At 42.6% G+C, this 18,519-nt stretch overlaps 1 protein-coding gene across 2 annotated transcripts in view; it reads left to right on the plus strand.

Moving 5' to 3' along the window:
- The first annotated feature begins 272 nt into the window (after nucleotides 1-272).
- MTR (5-methyltetrahydrofolate-homocysteine methyltransferase) overlaps nucleotides 273-18,519 on the plus strand; it is a 78,704-nt gene continuing 60,457 nt past the window's right edge. For both annotated transcript variants that reach the window (XM_075924814.2, XM_075924813.2), the window contains exons 1-7: nucleotides 273-405; nucleotides 9,800-10,014; nucleotides 13,082-13,171; nucleotides 14,094-14,163; nucleotides 16,040-16,132; nucleotides 16,240-16,346; nucleotides 18,061-18,120. In XM_075924814.2, coding sequence (XP_075780929.2) covers nucleotides 369-405; nucleotides 9,800-10,014; nucleotides 13,082-13,171; nucleotides 14,094-14,163; nucleotides 16,040-16,132; nucleotides 16,240-16,346; nucleotides 18,061-18,120 — 672 coding nt within the window. In that variant the 5' untranslated portion in view covers nucleotides 273-368. The remainder of the gene's footprint in view (nucleotides 406-9,799; nucleotides 10,015-13,081; nucleotides 13,172-14,093; nucleotides 14,164-16,039; nucleotides 16,133-16,239; nucleotides 16,347-18,060; nucleotides 18,121-18,519) is intronic.

Genomic DNA, 18,519 nt, shown 5'->3' on the forward strand with positions numbered 1-18,519 from the left:
CATATTAAATAATTCCATAATAAATATGCAAATAGGCAACTAAAATGTTACTGGTCTGGCACAAGTTTGTGAATGGGCCAGCCAGTCCCCGGCATTAGAAAGGCTGGGAACCCGGGGGCTAGCCGGACCTTCGGTCTGACCCAGCGTGGCCCTTCTGATGGGCTTGCCCCTGGCACCGCGCAGGCCTTTGGGGCGGGATACCAGCGGCATGAATGAATTCTCCCGCCGTGCTGCAGCTGCAGCCCCGGGCCGGGCCGTGTGACGTGGAGGGAGGCGGCACCGGCACAGGCTGGGAGCGCGGCCCCGCCCCACGCAGGGCTGGCCCCGGCAGCAGTCGCGGCAGAGGAGGAGAAGCCGGCGGCAGCGGCATGGCCCCGGCCGGCCACGAGTGCCCCCAGCGGCCGGGTAACTAACGGGCTGCAGCGGCGGGTCCCCAGGGCGGCGGCGCGGGGCTGCCTCGCCCTTGGGGAGATGCTGGGGGGGGGGCTCTGAATGGCGCCCTCTGCTGAGGGTGGGGGAGGCGCGGCTCCTGCATCCGCAGAGCCCGGCTGGGCCGCGTGTGCGCCCGGGGCTCCGCTGAAGTGTTTCCCGGGGGAGGCTCCTGCCTCCTTCCCCGCCTCGCAGGTGGCGTGTCCCGTGTTACCTCACGTGTGGCAGCTGATGGTCGCGTGTAAAAGTTCGTAAGGAGAGCACGACAGCTAGAAACCTGCCCCTGCTCATCGGCCCGCCTGCGTCTCCTGCCCCCGGGTTAAACAAACTTGTACAGTGATGCAAGGCGCCCTTCTGGTGAACCAGCACGCTAGTGAGCTGCAATTGGAAATGCCCAGCATTTAGATGATCCTGTATTTGAGCTCTCATGGCTGTTGCCATTTACCAGTTTAAATCTAGTCCTTCTGTTGTTAACAGTGAGAGCTGCTGTCAACATCTTACACCGCTCTTTTCTTGGACCAGGAAAACAAACTTATTTTCTCCTTCTGACACTCATTCTCTAAAATGAATGTTATGCTTAAATTCCAAATCTTTTGAAATATTTTGTTAATTCACTTTTTTTTTTATAACGATGCCTGTATTGTATGGCTCAGGTTGATCTGACAGTATAATTTGAAGGGACAGCATCAACTTGAAAATCAGACATCTATTTTTTTTTTTAAAGAGTGATTTCAGAAACATTTTTCACCAAGTTCCTCAACCAACTGTTCTAGTTCTGTATATTTTCCTATTTTTAAATGCCTCTCCTCATTTGTTGTCCAGTAGGTCCATGCAAACAGAAGAGGGAGGAGGACTGTACAAATTACTTTGACACAAAAAGTATGCAAATTAAGAAAAGAGTTTAGGGACTTGTGAGGCTTCAGCTTACTTAGGCATCAGATTTGGACAGTGTTTCATTTTCCAGTTTGGTTGGGTTTAGCCTTCCAGCTAAATCATAAATTCCACCTTTTAGAGTAAAAAAAAAATAGTCCAAAAAAGAGAAAAAAACAAAATTAGCTAGGCTGCAGCCTCTTCAAGAGGTCATAAGTGGGTGCTTCATTCCTTTATTTTAGGTAAGCATTTAGCACAAGAAGTCCTTTAGTCTACTCCACATGAGTCTTCCTGATAATCTTCTGTCATAAATCCTTTTCCTTTGGCAAGAGCAAATTGTGGGCCTTTTCTGGTCTTATACAAGCAGACTCACTTACATGTATGATTAGGTTCCTACCAGACTTATAGCCATGAAAAATTTGTGTCAGACCATATACTCTGGTCTCCCCCTGTTAAATCTGACCTTTTGTGTGCTCTTAACATATACTATATAGAGTTCACATGATGACCAGCATTTCTCTCAGGGGGGAGGGATGTTTTGTGACCCAACAAGGAGTTGTGGTCATAGAGATCATAAGTTTATTTTAGGGAGGTTCCAGTATTGCCATCTTCTGCACTGACTTCAGAGCTGAATGGCCAGAGAGCATCAGCTGTTGGCTGAACATCCAGTTAGGAAGGCAGTGCCCCACCAGCAGAAGCACAGAATTAAGAGTGACAATCCCATCATACAGTGACAACACCATACAATGTCAACCTTACTGCTGTGCTGCAGCCTGCAAAACTGGATGGCTGGACAGTGGCAGCTGCTGACTGAGGGCCCAGTCCGTGGGGCTGGTGGGGCTGGAGTCCCTCTGATTAACCAGCTCCCGGCAGTGTTGGATACTCTGCCCAGCCCCCCCCATGGCCATGGGGTCTCCCATGGCTCTGGATGCTCCAGCGGGTCCCCCTCAGCCTTGGGATGGGATTACTCTGCCTGGAGTCCTGGTCAGCTGCTGGGGTTAATTGTTAAGATCCAGTTAATGATAAGCCTACTGGTTAATCATTTAACTGTTTACATCCCTATATCCCTTACAGTTACAATACTGAGACATTTCACATTCAAATAGCTGAGATAATGAAATTGACCAAAATGAATTTGATAAAGCCCTCATTATGATCTCAGGTCTTGATCTTGATGACACTTGACAACTTGCTTGGATTTATTCATGGGACTGGTCCACTGAGTTCATATGAATAAAGTCAAGCACATGCATAATGGCTTGCAGAATCTAGCCACTAGCTATTACCAATAAAATAAATAAATAATAAAGGTTAAAATTAGAACAAGTGTGACTTTTTTATGCTGACAGTACAAGTGTTTCATTATTAGTAGAGCAGATCATTCATGGACTCTCCTGCAGGAGGAGACTTTTAGCTGCTGTGGAGTTGTATTTCCAACTTGGGTTGCCAATTTTAGTTGGACTTACACCTGAAGGTTTCATCAGGTGGCATAATATTAAAAGATTAATTTCTGGAGACTCCAGGACAATCCTGGAGGCTTGGGAACCTCCAGGGGGTGATTCTATAAGCATGCTCCTAGTGTTGTGATGCTTTTTCATTTATAACTTTGGCATCAAAAACAGCAAGCTACATTGATAAAGGACAGTGCAGAAAAAGGAGGCTTATTAAATCAGTTAAAGATTGTAATTGCTAAGTAATTTTGGCTAATAACTCGCAGAGTTTTAAAGTCAAATAACTGCTTTTGGTTATTCTTATTTTTACAAATTTTTAATATGATAGCATGGGTAAAAGTCAAAGCAGTTGCTCAACTGCCAGTATGACTTTGCTTGCCTTACCCCGCATTTACTGTATATAAGAAAAATGGGTATGTGACATTATTTCATTACCCTTGGAACTTGTGCTATAATTTGTATCCACCATATTATTGATCCGCAGGACTCATTGACATAAGTGACCATGTGCAAAAACTTAGCATGACGTAAAAAAGGTTGAGGTGAATAATGTGAATCATATTGATGTTTATATGTAAAGCAGTTACTGCTTGCTTGGTGTTAGGAAGAAACTTCCACAATGAACAGTTTAACCTGTAATTGTGCAGTGAGAGCTGCTTTTTCTGAATCATTTTGCTCTGGCTGTTGTCATAGACAAGATACTAAAATATTGGTCCAGCATGGTTATTCCAAGGTTTCCTAGCTCTGTCATTATTTTCCTCTCCGCCTTACCCACTTCAGTTGCCTCTGTTCAGCCAATCATCTTCCCCCATCTTCTCCCATTGTAGGGCTGTCAATGCATGCTATCCCTGCACATTCTATCTATCTTTACCATGGTATTCCTGCACATTCTATCTAGCTTTGCAGTTTATATCTAGATCCTCTGAATCCCTCAAATACATCCTTTTCCTCCAGCTATTCACATGAATTCACTACATCTTTCTCTCCTCAGGCCCACTCTGACAGCTCCTCCTGTGCTGCAGCAGGACTGAAAGTGGGAGGGGGGCTATCAGCATCTCTGGCCTCCAGGCTGTGAGGAGGGGGCATGCTGCCTCCACCATGGGTTCAGAGCCAGAGGAGTGCTCTGTCTCCCTGCCATGTTTCGCCTCACCTCACTATAACAAACCCCTGGCTATACCTGGATCCCAAGGGGTTAAATATAACCAAGGTGCACTTTATTTTGTGTGTGAATTTTGCATGCAGGTAAAGTGGAATTTTCAGCCTGAAATGGTCATACAAAAATGCCAGGGAGCGTTAGATTTCCACGAACGTTTCAAAAACGATAAAGGAAACTGAAGAAGTACCTCTATTTTTGAAAAGTCTTATAAATTCTAAACTATCCATTATTTGGGGGAAGATAGGAATGGTTAACGTAATATTTGAACTTTAGGTTTAGCGGCAGTAAGCATATTTTCCATCATGTTGATGAATATGTGAATATCGTATTCCTTGAAATGAAAATAGTGCCACTACTAGTAGAATCACGTCCCTCAATAGCACAGCAATCCCATATAATTTGCTTAAGAACATAAGAACGGCCGTACTGGGTCAGACCAAAGGTCCATCCAGCACCAGGGTCCCCAGAGAGGGTGAACCGAAGACAATGATCAAGCGATTTGTCTCCTGCCATCCCTCGCCAGCCTCTGACAAAGGCCAAGGACACCATTGTATCCCCTGGCTAATAGCCTTTTATGGACCTAACCTCCATGAAATTATCTAGCTTCTCTTTAAACTCTATCATAGTCCTAGCCTTCACAGCGTCCTCTGGCAAGGAGTTCCACAGGTTGACTACATGCTGTGTGAAGAAGAACTTTCTTTTATTAGTTTTAAACCTGCTACCCATTAATTTCATTTGGTGTCCTCTAGTTCTTCTATTATGGGAACTAATAAATAACTTTTCTTTATCCGCCCTTTCCACACCACTCATGATTTTATATATCTCTATCATATCCCCCCTCAGTCTCCTCTTTTCTAAACTGAATAGTCCCAGTCTCTTTAACCTCTCCTCATATGGGACCCGTTTCAAACCCCTAATCATTTTAGTTGCCCTTTTCTGAACCCTTTCCAAGGCAAAAATATCTTTCTTCAGGTGAGGAGACCACATCTGTACACAGTATTCAAGATGTGGGCGTACCATAGTTTTATACAGGGGCAGTAAGATATTCTGGGTCTTATTTTCTATCCCTTTCCTAATAATTCCTAGCATCCTATTTGCCTTTTTGACCGCCGCTGCACACTGTGTGGAAGTTTTCAGAGAACTGTCCATGAAAACTCCAAGATCTCTTTCCTGATTTGTCGTAGCCAAATTAGCCCCCATCATACTGTACGTATAGTTGGGATTATTTTTCCCGATGTGCATTACTTTACACTTATCCACATTAAATTTCATTTGCCATTTTGTTGCCCAGTCGCTCAGTTTGGTGAGATCTTCTTGGAGTCCCTCACAGTCTGCTTCTGTCTTGACTGTCCTAAACAGTTTGATATCATCTGCAAACTTTATCGCCTCACTGCTTACCCCTTTTTCCAGATCATTTATGAATAAATTGAACAGGATTGGTCCTAGGACTGACTCTTGGGGGACACCACTAGTTACCCCTCTCCAATCTGAAAATTTACCATTTATTCCTACCCTTTGTTTCCTGTCTTTTAACCAGTTCTCAATCCAAGAAAGGACCTTCCCTCTTATCCCATGGCCATGTAATTTACACAAGAGCCTTTGGTGAGGGACCTTGTCAAAGGCTTTCTGAAAATCTAAGTATACTATATCTACTGGATCCCCCTTGTTCGCATGTTTGTTAACCCCTTCAAAGAACTCTAATAGATTAGTAAGACAGGATTTCCCTTTTCAGAAACCATGTTGACTTTTGTCCAACAAATTATGTTTTTCTACATGCTTCACAATTTTATTCTTTACTATTGTTTCGACTAATTTGCCCGGTACTGAAGTTAGACTTACCGGTCTGTAGTTGCCCGGATTGCCTATAGAGCCCTTTTTAAATATTGGTGTCACGTTAGCTACCTTCCAGTCATTAGGTATGGAAGCCGATTTAAAGGATAGGTTACAAACCACAAATAATAGTTCAGCAATTTCCCATTTGAGTTCTTTTAGAACCCTTGGATGAATGCTATCCGGTCCCGGAGAGTTGTTAACATTCAGTTTTTTTATTTGTTTGCTGTGGTTTTCTCTCTCGGCTTGGTTGCTAATAGCAAGAAGATTAGTTCCTGTTTATGTTTGAAGAAGCTTTTTACAAGTATCTGTCATAGTGTATTTTGCCTTTTGTTCATTGACTATACAGAAGCAGGTGCTGCTAAATATTTTTTTTTTTTGAAGGAGCAGATTGTTTTATTCACCAATCTTCAAGGTCTGGTGCTACAGTGACGTGCATGTGTGTGGACATATTTACAGCTCTGTGGAAGTTGGCATGGAAGCTTTCTTCCCTTAGATCACAGCAGGATGAGGGCTCAGACTGTTGAGATGGCTAGAGATTCCGTTAATAGAGCAGGTTGTTTTGTTTTAATTCTTCACTATTTACTGTTGGCTTCTTTTTGCATTTTTCTCAGTGTAGACATTAGGGATGTTAAATGGCATTTAATCAGCTAATCGACTAGTCAATGGATCAGCTGATTCCCTGCTTGCACCCAGTCTCCTGCTACACCTCTGCCTCCTCTGCTCCTCCCCCTCTTCTCCCCCCATGGAGATGGTGCTGGGGAGAATTGGCTTTTAAGCTGGCTCCCCAGCACCAGCTCCTGCTCCTCCACTTTGCTGCCTCTGTGTGATAGAGGTGGGGTAGGGTGGGGTGGGGAATGACTAGTCGAGTCACTAGTTATCTCTCTGATAAGCAGGGCTCGACAAACAATACAATCTACTTGCCCGTGGTGAGTAGATTTCAGCCGCGAGCCCCATTATTTCGCGGCGCGCACATGTGCAATGTGGCTCTTGCGCATGCGCTGTACAGGGCTGGTGAGTGGTTTTTGCCGCCGTTCGTCAAGCCCTGCTGATAAGCATATGCTTATCGGATAGTCAACTAATTGCTTACATCGCCTAGTAGACGTTGGAGCTAGAGGGGTTAGTTGTTTAATATGCACACTTGGTTGGAGAAAGGTAATTCAGTTTTGTAGAGGTCCTGGAGTCCTTAGCAGTTCATCAGGAGGGCAGGAAACCAACTGTCTTGGAGAAATGATTCAATTTAATTGAATCAATGAATTCTGACTTAAATATATTTCATCAGAGTTTTTTTCTGGCCAACTTTATTTCCATTTGCATCATGCTTGTGGTTTGCTTTCCAACACCACATGACAGTTTGTGGTTTTCTAAAAAAATATTGTTGATATTTACTTAAAAATTAGGGCACACTTCTATTTGTTTTAAGTTCTGAATCTCCTCCCCCACCTTTTTTACACAAAATCTAAATTTTGGACCTAAGGTCCTTATTCAAAGTGCACTGAAATAAATGTGAATTTTTCTGTGATCTTCAGCAGTGAGCTTTGGATCAAACCTGAAATTGTTTGTGTCCTTTTATGCATGAATGGCCACTGTTCAAGCATCAGTAACAGCTGTGTTGTTTTTGTGTTTGGGTAGTAGGGGATTCTTCAGTGCTGGCCCCCACCTTGTGCCCCCACAGACTGGGACTGGAGAATGCTGGCAGGTCTGGCCTGTGTCTCTCCCCCTGCTCTGCCCCACCCTGCCCTGGCCTGGCCCCCACGGAGAAGCCAGCAGGCAGAGTGCACAGCACCCCCCAACTGCTGGGCCTGGAGGGAAACGGGTAGGCAGGGTGCATAGTCCACACTGTCCCTGTGGAGAAACTGGCGGCCCCCACCTGCTCCCTCTCCTCCCAACTCCCTGCCCTGACTCCCGCACCCCTTCCCTGAGCTCCTCCTCAGTCTCCCACCCTGACTCCTACACCCCCTCCCAATCCTGGGTCTCCTGGCCTGATCCTCCCCCCCCCATACACACACATTCCCAAGACTCTACCACCTCCCACACCACCAGGCCCCTGATCTAAAGGACCCGGGCAACACCATGTAAGTCAGTGGTCCCCAACCTTTCGGGGCTGCCGGGCACCTGGGGGCGGCACCGCGCATGCGCCCGGGGCACAAGAATGTCTCGGGCCGGCCCTGGTCACTAGGCGGGCGCACATAAATGCCCCGGTGGGTGCCATGGCGCCCGCGGACACCGTGTTGGAGACCACTGGTGTAAGTTATATAAGGAAGTTTTAAAAGGTGTGTACTGAGCCCTGAAAAGAAGCAGGCAGCCCTTTTCATTGCAGCACAATGACTGTCAGGTCAAATAAATCTGTAACTGAAAATCAAGTTCAGTCATGAGGTAAGTGGGTTTGGTCCAGACTTTGTCCAAGGAAATTAAGTCAGTAAGGTGGTAGCTCACTCTGTAGTCTTTATTCAGATGAAACTCCGATTTAGTTCAATGGGAGTCTTGCTTGGGTAAAGACGGCAGGAGTAGGACTTGTATGAAGAGAGATATAAAATTTGCAGTGAATACTTGCTGATGTTGTGGGAGGGATAGGTCAATATCAATATACCTAGTTGTTTATGGAAAAGGATTCTTATTAGGGTTGTGAAAATTAGGGCTGTCACGCGATTAAAAATTGTATTCGTGATTAATCGTGCAATTAAAAAATTTAATCACAATGAATCATGTGCAACTCCCATTTAAAATGCAGCTGATCCCGAGCTCCATGCAGTGCTGCCCCATAGAAGGGCCGGGCCGGCGTTTCCAAGGGGCAGTGTGAGGCGGAGCCCTGAGTCAGCTGGAGTCCCAGGGACTCCATGCAGCCTGCGATTAACGCGTTAATTTTTTTAACGCGTTAATCCTGTCCTGCGTTAATTGCAGGTGTTAATGCAGGTCAATTGACAGCCCTAGTGAAAATGTAAAATGTACACACCGTTAACTGGCGAGCCTGGGCTCATCAATTAACCTTCACAATTACACGCAGACTCCCAGTATGCATGGGGAGTCGGCTTAAAAGTTGGCTCCCAGCACACACTGACTGCCAGCGAGCTGCCTGCCCAGCTGCTCTGCTGCTTCTGATACTGTATGTGTGTGTGGAGGGGGGACAGGCAGGAGCCGGTACCTGTGGGGAGCTGCCTATCGCCCAGCATGTAACAGCTGAAATTTTCAGCAGTTTCATGGTTACTTAATTACATGTATTTTAACATCCCTAATACTTAGGCCAGTGGTGGGCAAAAGGGCCTCCGTGGGCCAGATCTGGCCTGCCAAGTGGGTTGATCCGGCCCGTGGCCGCTCTGCTGCTATCCCGTTCCCAGTCCAATCAAAATCTAGGGCTGAGGGAGTGCTCAAAGTCTCCTCCTTGCACCAAGGGCATGTGGCACCAGAGGGAATCCTGCCCCCCCGGCAGGGTGGGGTGGGGAAGCCCGAGACTATGTCTGCTCCCCCGCCCCCAAACCCTTCCCAGTGGCTGGGAGGTGTGGCAGTAGGAGGGGAGGTGCCTCCCGAACTAAGGGGAAAGCCTCCCTTAGGTCCCCCCTTCTGATCCTTCCTTCCTCCACACACCTAGGCTACGTCTAGACTGACATGATTTTCCAGAAATGCTTTTAACGGAAAAGTTTTCCATTAAAAGCATTTTCGGAAAAGAGCGTCTAGATTGGCACGGACGCTTTTCCGCAAAAGCACTTTTTGCAGAAAAGCGTCCGTGGCCAATCTAGATGCGCTTTTGCACAAAAAAAGCCCCGATCACCATTTTCGTGATTGGCTATGACACCCTGCTTCTATAGCTGACTCCATACAGGTGAATCCACATTGACTCAAATGGGGCTTCTTAGGAATGCAGGGTTCTGCTCGTTCACATGCAGAAGCAGGATCAGAGCCTGTATTATTTGCTCATGTTAAAATATCACAACTTCAGGTGTAGTACCATAATTTATAAAATAACTTTTGTTTGAAATTAACTTTGAAAATTCAAAGTACTTAAATTAAAATTATGTATTTTGTTGTTAAGGAATTTTGAAGTTGCTTACTTCTGTTTTTTTTATAGTAAGTACTAAAAAGAACTTGAAAGATGAAATTGAATCTATTTTGCGGGAGCGGATTATGGTTTTGGATGGAGGCATGGGGACCATGATCCAGCAACATACATTATCAGAAGAGGACTTCCGAGGGCAAGAATTTAAAGATCATCCCAAATATCTGAAAGGAAACAATGACCTTTTGAGTATAACTCAGCCTGATATAATCTACAAAATTCACAAGGTATTTATTGTATTGCCTGACTTTTGAGAATTCTATTAAAAATGATTTTTTTAAATATGATTGATTTCTATGTAAAACCTTAAATGTTAACAGACTTTTTTTTCTGAATTTCTCTCATCTTCTGTATTGATTTTTAAAATATTTTTAAAACATAGAAATAGATGTATTTGGTTAGACCAATGATCCATCTAACCCAGTGTCTTGTCTTCTGACATTGGTCAATGCCAAATGCTTTCAGAGGGAAAGAACAAAACAGAGTAGTTGTTGTGTGATGCATCCTGCATTATCCAATCCCAGCATCTGACAGTCAAACGTTTAGGGACATCCAGAGAATTGGATTGCATCCCTGGACATCTTGACTAATAGCCTTGTGAAGGACCATGGCCTCTGTGAATTTACCTAATTATTTTTGAACCCAGCTATATTTTTTGGCATTCACAGAATCCCCTGGCAACGAGTTCCACAAGTTGACTGTGGTGTGTGAAGTACTTCCTTTTGTTTTGTTTAAACCTGCTTCCTATTAATTTCATTGGGTGATACCTGGTTTGCATGTTGTGAGAAGGGATGAAGAACACTTCTTTATTCACACCATTCAAGATTTTAAGGATCTCTGTCATGGCTCTTTTCCAAACTGAACATTCCCAATCTTCTGAATCTTTCTTTATATGGAAACTGCTTCATATTCCTAATCATTTTTGTTGCCTGCGCTTTTTCCATTTCTAATACCTTTCTCGAAATGGGGCAGACAGTATTGCCTGCAGTATTCGTGGTGTGGGTGTAGCAATGGATTTATACAGTAACACCATGATATTTACTGACTTATTATGTGCCCCTTTTCTAATTGTTTCTAATATTCTGGAAGCTTTTTTGACTGTTGCTGTGCATTGAGCAAGTGTTTTCAGGGAATTCTCTACAGTGACTCCAAGATCTCTTTCTTGGCTGGTAACAGCTAATTTAGACCCCATCATTTTACTTGTATAGTTCAGATTATGTTTTCCACTGTGCATTCACATCCCTACTCCATGTGGAACCTCATCAAGAATTGCTTCACCTCTTGTGGGTTCCAGAACTAGCTTGTCTAAGAAGCAATCATTAATGATGTCTAGACATTTTAACTCTGCATCCCATCTAGAGGTGATGTACACCCAGTCAATATAGGGGTAGTTGAAGAAATTCCCCATTATTACTTTCCAATTCCCCATGGCTCCTGCTGCTGCAGGGTTTGTGAGGGGCCTTGACAACTGCTATTGCCCCATGTCAGGCCCCCTACGATAATCCCCAAAGCTTGTCCTTAGGGAGGGTGTGCAATGTGGGGAGAGAGAGCAGGCAATAGTGGGAACGGTAATGGACAACTCTTCCCCTACCGGCCTGCAGGGGCTCCCGGGTCTGATTGCACAATTTCTCTGGGCGGGGATGGCCTGCGAGCCCGGAGTTGAGACTTCTTGCCTCCAATTCTGCCTGTTACAAATTATACCTAAAATCACAGCAAATGACAAAGGTTAAAAAACCCAAATGTGTGCATTTTATAGCTTTATATTGTGAACAGTTGTGGCAGAGTTTTGTCAAAAGTCAGGTTTTCTCTTTTACTGTTGCCAGTCAGTTACTTTCCCTTGCTGGTGGTTTCAGTCAGGCTATGTCTAGACTGGAAGCCTCTTTCGAAAGAGGCTTTTTCGAAAGATATTTTCGAAAAAGCCTCTTTCTAAAAAGAGCATCTAGACTATAACCAGTACTTTCGAAAAAGCAAGCCGCTTTTTCGAAAGAGAGCACCCAGGCAGTCTGGTTGCTGTCTTTCGAAAAAGCACAGTTTGCATTACATAGCGCCTTTTTTTGAAAGAGCACTTTCGAAAAAAGGCGTTCTTCCTTGTAAAACAAGGTTTTCAGCGGTAGAAAAAACTGCCGCATTCTTTCGATTTACTTTCGAAAGAACGTGGCAGCAGTCTAGATGCAGGGGAAGTTTTTTCGAAAAAACCCTGTAGTCTAGACACACCCTTATAGAAAAACCGGAAAAAAAAAATTATACGCGGTAATACTTAAATACACGATAAACACCAAGTGTGATTGATAGTAACTTTGTGTGGGTAGGTTTGCATTTTTAAGTGAACAGTTGTTTTTGTTCATTTTTCAGTAGTGCAAGATGCTTTTCAAACATAGGAAGACATGGTCCCTGCCCCAAAGATATTTTTTTGTAACAGTACACATGATGCAGTAAGTGTGTACTGCAAAAATAGGTGAGAAAATAGGAAGACATGAGAGTTACAAAAACAAGCTCTCACAGTTAAACATAATCCCCAGAAATACAATCCTCTTAAGCCAACCTTCTCCTATTCCCTCTTAGTGCTACTTTATTAGCTTCTCCCTGCCTCCCACTGTTCAGCTTTCTGTTTCTAGCCCTCCATCTAACCACTTTCTTTCCTCCTTCCACATGTTGTCCCTGGGCAAGTTCTGCTGCATTCTACACCTGCCTCAACAGTACCCCATCTTACCATCACAATCTTTGGTGAAAACTTGTTTCCCTTCGAAGTCAATGTCCAAGTTCCCATTAATTTTAGTGGGGCCAGCATTTCAACCCCCAGCTTACGAGTACAGTCACACTTTATTAAGCATACATTTATGCATAGTTTATAAAAAGTTAATTACATCTGTTAATTTCATTTTAATATGTGCTTCAGTAGGTTGATTGTAACATTCTAAAACTTACGCTATTCATGCCAGTAAGGTGCTTCTAACATCTGTAAGGCCTTGATTCTTGAAGTTGCCTAACTGTAAGCATATCACTAAAATTACTTATATGCTTAAAATTAAGCTTGTGCTGATAGTACCATTTTGAATGGGAACCTTGATAGTTTTACACTTTATTTATGTGTGACCATAAACGCTGAAACTCTGAGTATCCTTGAATGTGTCCAACACTATTTCAAAGCAAGAGGAATAAGAACTGCAGGATTTGGTCTTCTGTGACTTGGGAGGCAGTTATCCCTTGGCTTGTTAAGTTGAAAGTCACAAAATGTTGTCTTTTCCATATCCTGAACTGAAATCATTAAGTCTCAGTAGTTGTTCATTGTTGCAGGAATACTTGCTATCTGGGGCGGATATCATTGAAACAAATACTTTTAGCAGCACCAGAGTTGCACAAGCTGACTATGACCTTGAGCATCTGGTAAGAATTTTGAACTACTTACACGTTAAGATATTAATTGAGATTTGTTGTCCCAGCAGTCCATAAGACTCACAGTTTTTGCTAACTTCACACACTGTCTCTGGGCACACAGGTGACATTGTGTGGGTCTCTAGTGCTCATGGAGAAATATTCTATTTACTTGTAATACATTTCCATTGTAATGGTAATATGAGGATGAAAATTAATCTTGTTATGTGACAGTTGTCGATGAAGGCACAAACAGTAATCCAGTAGTGTGTACTGGGCTTCATCATTTGAATATTCGCTGAAGACTCTTGTTCTGTGAACAAGAATATTGTGCTTTATTACTTACAATTTCATAAAGAGGTGCCATAGTAGAAATGCGTGTTGTTCCTTAATGTTGTATGTATAATTTATACTTTGCACAGAGGTCTGTCCTGCTTGCAGTAGAGTGTCACTGCAGTGTTTAGCACTTTCTTACACTCAGATTTGTATTGCCTGTTGGGGTGGGTCACATCATTTTAAAATTAATCTTAGCAGATGGCACAACAATATCTGGAAATATACCATCCGAATCAGAGCTGATGTAACAGATAAACTAAATTTACCTTCATAGGGCCTCTTCCTTCAAAGTTACAATTCCCACTAACTTCAGTGGGAATTAAGGGCACTGAGTATCTTACAGAACTGGCCTTTAGCTCCTCTCCCATCATTCAGTTTTAGCAGTTTTAGGCACAGACATGTAATGTAGTGGACAGACATGTAATGTGTATAATATAATCACAGCACTACGGTTGACTTTCTGAGGTTATCTGGCCTGTAGAGCATTTAGAATGCTGCACTAGCAAATTTCTTGGCTAGTTTGCTTCATTGAAGAGTTATAATGTACAGAATTAGCCGTATCTGTTAGCACGCGGTAATTTGGCTGTCATTGTTCCAGGTTTATCAGTTAAACAAAGTCTCGGCACAGTTGGCCAGAAAAGCAGCTGATGATGTAACTGCTCAGACAGGTGAAGCGGTTTTTTTTTCCTTTGCATTTTAATGTTCCTTCTCTATGTTCTATCCTCTCATTATAAGCTTTGAAATATTGTGACTTCGCGTGGTACAGTTGGTTGCATCTGGGGCCAGTGATGACCTAGAAAAGAAGCCTCATGCCTGACAGACTCAGATTATAAGCTTTTAAAATGTGCACAGTGTTACTCTGGTTATTTCACAAAATGATGAGTGCTTCTTAGGAGTCCACAACTTCCACTGAAATTCCCTGGATCTGAGTTCATCTGGCATCTTCCAGGTGGTACTCAGTAGCTCGCAGCATTAGCCATAAAAGGGTAGTCATTCCTAAAAATGACCTCTTCATCTATGGTGTTTAGTAGAGACCTGCCTATCTAACAAGAGCATTTGATAAAGGGATAATTTAATTGAGACATCTCCAAGTTTTCTGTCTCATTCTAACACCAAGCTGCATCTACTGTTTATAACCAATCAATAGATTGTCCAGACAATACCTCCTTGATTTGGTTCTTAAATATAATAATTAAGGCACATGATTTTTTTTTAAAGTGGTTCATTCATCTTTGTAACTAAATGGGAAATGACTGCCTAGGAAGGAGTATTTTGGAAAGTGATCTGGGGGTCATAGTGGACCACAAACTAAATATGAGTCAACAGTGTGACACTGTTGCAAAATGAACATCATTCTGGACTATATAAGTTGTAGGGTAGTAAGACAGACACATGAAGTAATTCTTATTCTGTACAGGTATGTTTACACTTGCACTCTCTTTTGAGAGAGGAATGCAAATGAAGACATTCAAAATTGCAAATGAAGCCAGGATTTAAATATCCCACCCTTCATTTGCATATTTGCGTTATGGTGCTATTTCGAAATAACAGATGCTGTTAAGACGCGGTTATTTCGAGAGACAACTCTTCTCTCGAAATAACTGGTAAACCTCATTGTATAAGGAATAAGGGTTATTTTGCATACCCTACTTTGCACTGATTAGGGCTCAACTAGAGTATTGTGTCCAGTTTGGGGCAGCGCATTTGAGGAAAGATGTCCTGAAAACTGGAGACAGTCCAGAGAAGAGCAACAAGATTAAAGGTGTAGAAAACCAATGAGGGAAGATGGAAAAAATATATTTTTTTAGCCTGGAAAAGAGAAAACCAAGAGGGTACACAATAACCGTTTTCAAGTACCTAAAATGTTAAAAGGAGGAGGGGAAAAATTGTTCTTTAGCCTCTGATGGTAGGACAAGAAGCAATGAGCTTAAATTGAGCAAACAAGGTTTAAGGTGGACATTAGGAAAAACTTCCTAATGTCAGGGTAGTTAAACACTGGAATAAATTGCCTAGGGAGGTGGTGGAATCTCCATCTTCAAAGATTTTTAAGAGCAGGTTGGATAGACATCTGTCAGGGATGTTCTAGATGGTGCTTGGTGCTGCCATGAGTGCAGGGGACTGGATTCGATGACCTCTCGAGGTCTCTTCCAGTCCTGTGACTCTAATACAGTGATTGGAATATCTGTTACATTGCATTGTAATTTCTCTTTAGGGCGCTGTGCTGTGCATTTAAAATAGATAAATGAAACTTGCTATTTGATCATGCAACAAAGAGTATTTAAAAGAAAACTTGGACTGAATTGATGGTTTGCCGTGGCATTGTTTGTAAATACTATATTAACCCTTATTGTATCCAGTCAGAGCTACTCAACTGCCCAAAGCTAATTTAGATTCTCCTGTACCTCATGTAATAGGGGCTTGTGTGCTTGGAACAGGAGGCTCTGAGTTAAATCTACATGGTTGCCATAATGTCTTAGGAGATGGCTACAGTATTTTGACTGTATGTGGCTAGAGTTTCTATGTGACATTTCTTCCATTATTTAGAGAATAAGAGATTTGTTGCTGGTGCGATGGGTCCTACAAACAAGACTCTCTCTGTGTCTCCTTCGGTGGAAAGATCAGACTACAGGAGCATCAGTACGTATTTGTAGTTCAGTTCTATTTAATTTTCACGATACCTTACAGGACAGTGTCTCCAGCTAAAGATCTGAAATAAATCACTTAAATTAATTCTTACTTTGCAGCATTTGATGAGCTGGTTGAAGCATACAAAGAACAAGCCCGAGGACTTTTAGATGGAGGGGTTGATATCTTGTTAGTAGAAACCATATTTGATACAGCCAATGCCAAGGTGAGACTTTTGGGAAAACTTGAAAGTGATTTGAACCTTTTTGTTAAATGCCTAAATAAAATATTTCAGTGTGGGGGCTATAGAGGAGATCTGTAGTTATCAAACACAGAAAAGTTCTCTTTTATCTGGTGTTACCTGTTTTACTATGTAGTTCAATGGTTATAGGTTTATCTGTTTATACTGTGTAGTTCAATAGTTATAGATTTTCAAGGCATTTTATTAGAACTCGTGGACGAAGAGTGAGGGGAAAAAATAGAAAGTTTATTTTGAACCCTACCCCCCCTTTTTTAATTTTGTTAAAATTCACAACTTTCTGACCAGCACTAGTCTATATAGTGACAGTGAAAGCTGACAATTAAAAAAGGTCAAACTCTACCCTTTGATACATCTCTGTCAAAGAGAATAAGTGTGTGTGCGCACACAGATGTGTGCACATACATTTTAGGGGGGAGGGCTAGCTCAGTGGGTTGCGCTTTGGCCTGCTAAATACAGGGTTGTGAGTTCAATGCTTGAGGTGGCCACTTAGGGATCTGGGGCAAATCCATCAGGGATGGCACTTGGTCCTGCCATGAGGGCAGGGGACTGGACTTGATGACCTCTCAAAGTCCCTTCCAGTTCTATATCTCCATATATTTTTATATTCCTTAATATTCAAGGTCCCATTGTGAATGTTTGAAGTTTCATATTGTAGAATATGAAAGATATTGATGTCATTCAGTGATATTAATAATTTCATAGCATGACACTGTACAGTGAGGTCCCTACTAGGGATGTAAGAGTGTAGGGTTAAATGATTAACCAATAAATGAAAGCTTATTGGTTAATGCTACCAACTACACTCCCCCCCCCCCCCCGTGGTTCTGCTAGTAAATGTTTTTAACAGGCTGGCCAGCAACCTGCCTCAGTCCCAGCTCACATTGGGTCCTGGGAGCTACCTCCACTGAGGATCTACCAGGAAAGTAATTTAGGAGCCAGTGGGCAGGCAGCCAGTGGGCTCCCATGTCCTGGGAGCTACCTCCCCCTGCAGCTCTGCAGAGCCACAGTGGGGATAGCTCCTGGGACCCAGCATGAGCAAGGATTCTCTCCTAAAATACTCTGAGTGCAGAGACGTAGCAGGGATAGTAGCTGCCACAAGCCAGGATGGAGTGCTTGCAGTGCTAACCCTTACTGATTAATCATGTAGTTGACAAAATAGTTGACAACAATACGATTAACAGATTACCTGCTACATACGTCCTACACCTTGTGCTGATGAAGGAAGGCATTTTCCCTACATATTATGTACCCATCCTATGCTAAAATTCTGTGGAAACTACTGTGGACTAAGTGGACATATATGTAGGTTATGAATTGAGAATAATTCTTGCGACCATATAAAACACATGAAATCCATACTATGGAAATGATTAGTAGATGTAACACAGACTTTAACTGTGTGGTTATCCTATGTTCTATAGACACGAGTGATGAATAATGGTATACAAATCTTAGCAAGTACTTTGATATGATTTTTGTGTTTAAAAGAGCCTTGGGCTGCCTACTTGCACTGATACGTTTAACACCACCATAATATGTCTGAAAACTTAGAGGTTTCTGGGGGAGAATGAATGTTCTTGAGTATAGAAAAATTTTCCAGACTCTAGCAATATTGTATGGTAAGTTGTGTAAAAGGTTATTCATACTTCTTTAACTTGCAATTTTTATTATTAAACAGGCAGCTCTCTTTGCTCTCCAGAAACTGTTTGAGGAAGAGTATGATCCCAGACCAATATTTGTAAGTGCAAAATATTTTACTAATTGTAACTAAAATGATTTAATATTTCTATGTGTGGTTCCCTATCAGGACTGAGAAGGTAGCTCAGCAAGAATAACAGTGATGCACTAAGGACCCCCCCCCCCACACACACACAGTATAACACGCAAATAATATGTTTTTGAAAATTGCCTTGTCTTGATGAATTTACCTTGATGTTCTTAGGACAGCGGGAAAACATTTCTCTCTCATATCATATGGAGTGTTTTTAAGGCCAAAGTATTTTATTTTATAGCTCCATATTTGTTCATTGCCCTTCACAGATGAATTTTTTAAAAGAAAGTCAGGGACCTTCCCCAGAAAGTTGACAATATAAAGCCTCCAGTTCTGGTGTTTGTTGTGACTTACGGGAGGCACTGT

The sequence above is a fragment of the Pelodiscus sinensis genome, chromosome 3 (genome assembly GCF_052426305.1).
Source record: "Pelodiscus sinensis isolate ZL-2025 chromosome 3, ASM5242630v1, whole genome shotgun sequence".
Lineage (NCBI taxonomy): Eukaryota > Metazoa > Chordata > Testudines > Trionychidae > Pelodiscus > Pelodiscus sinensis.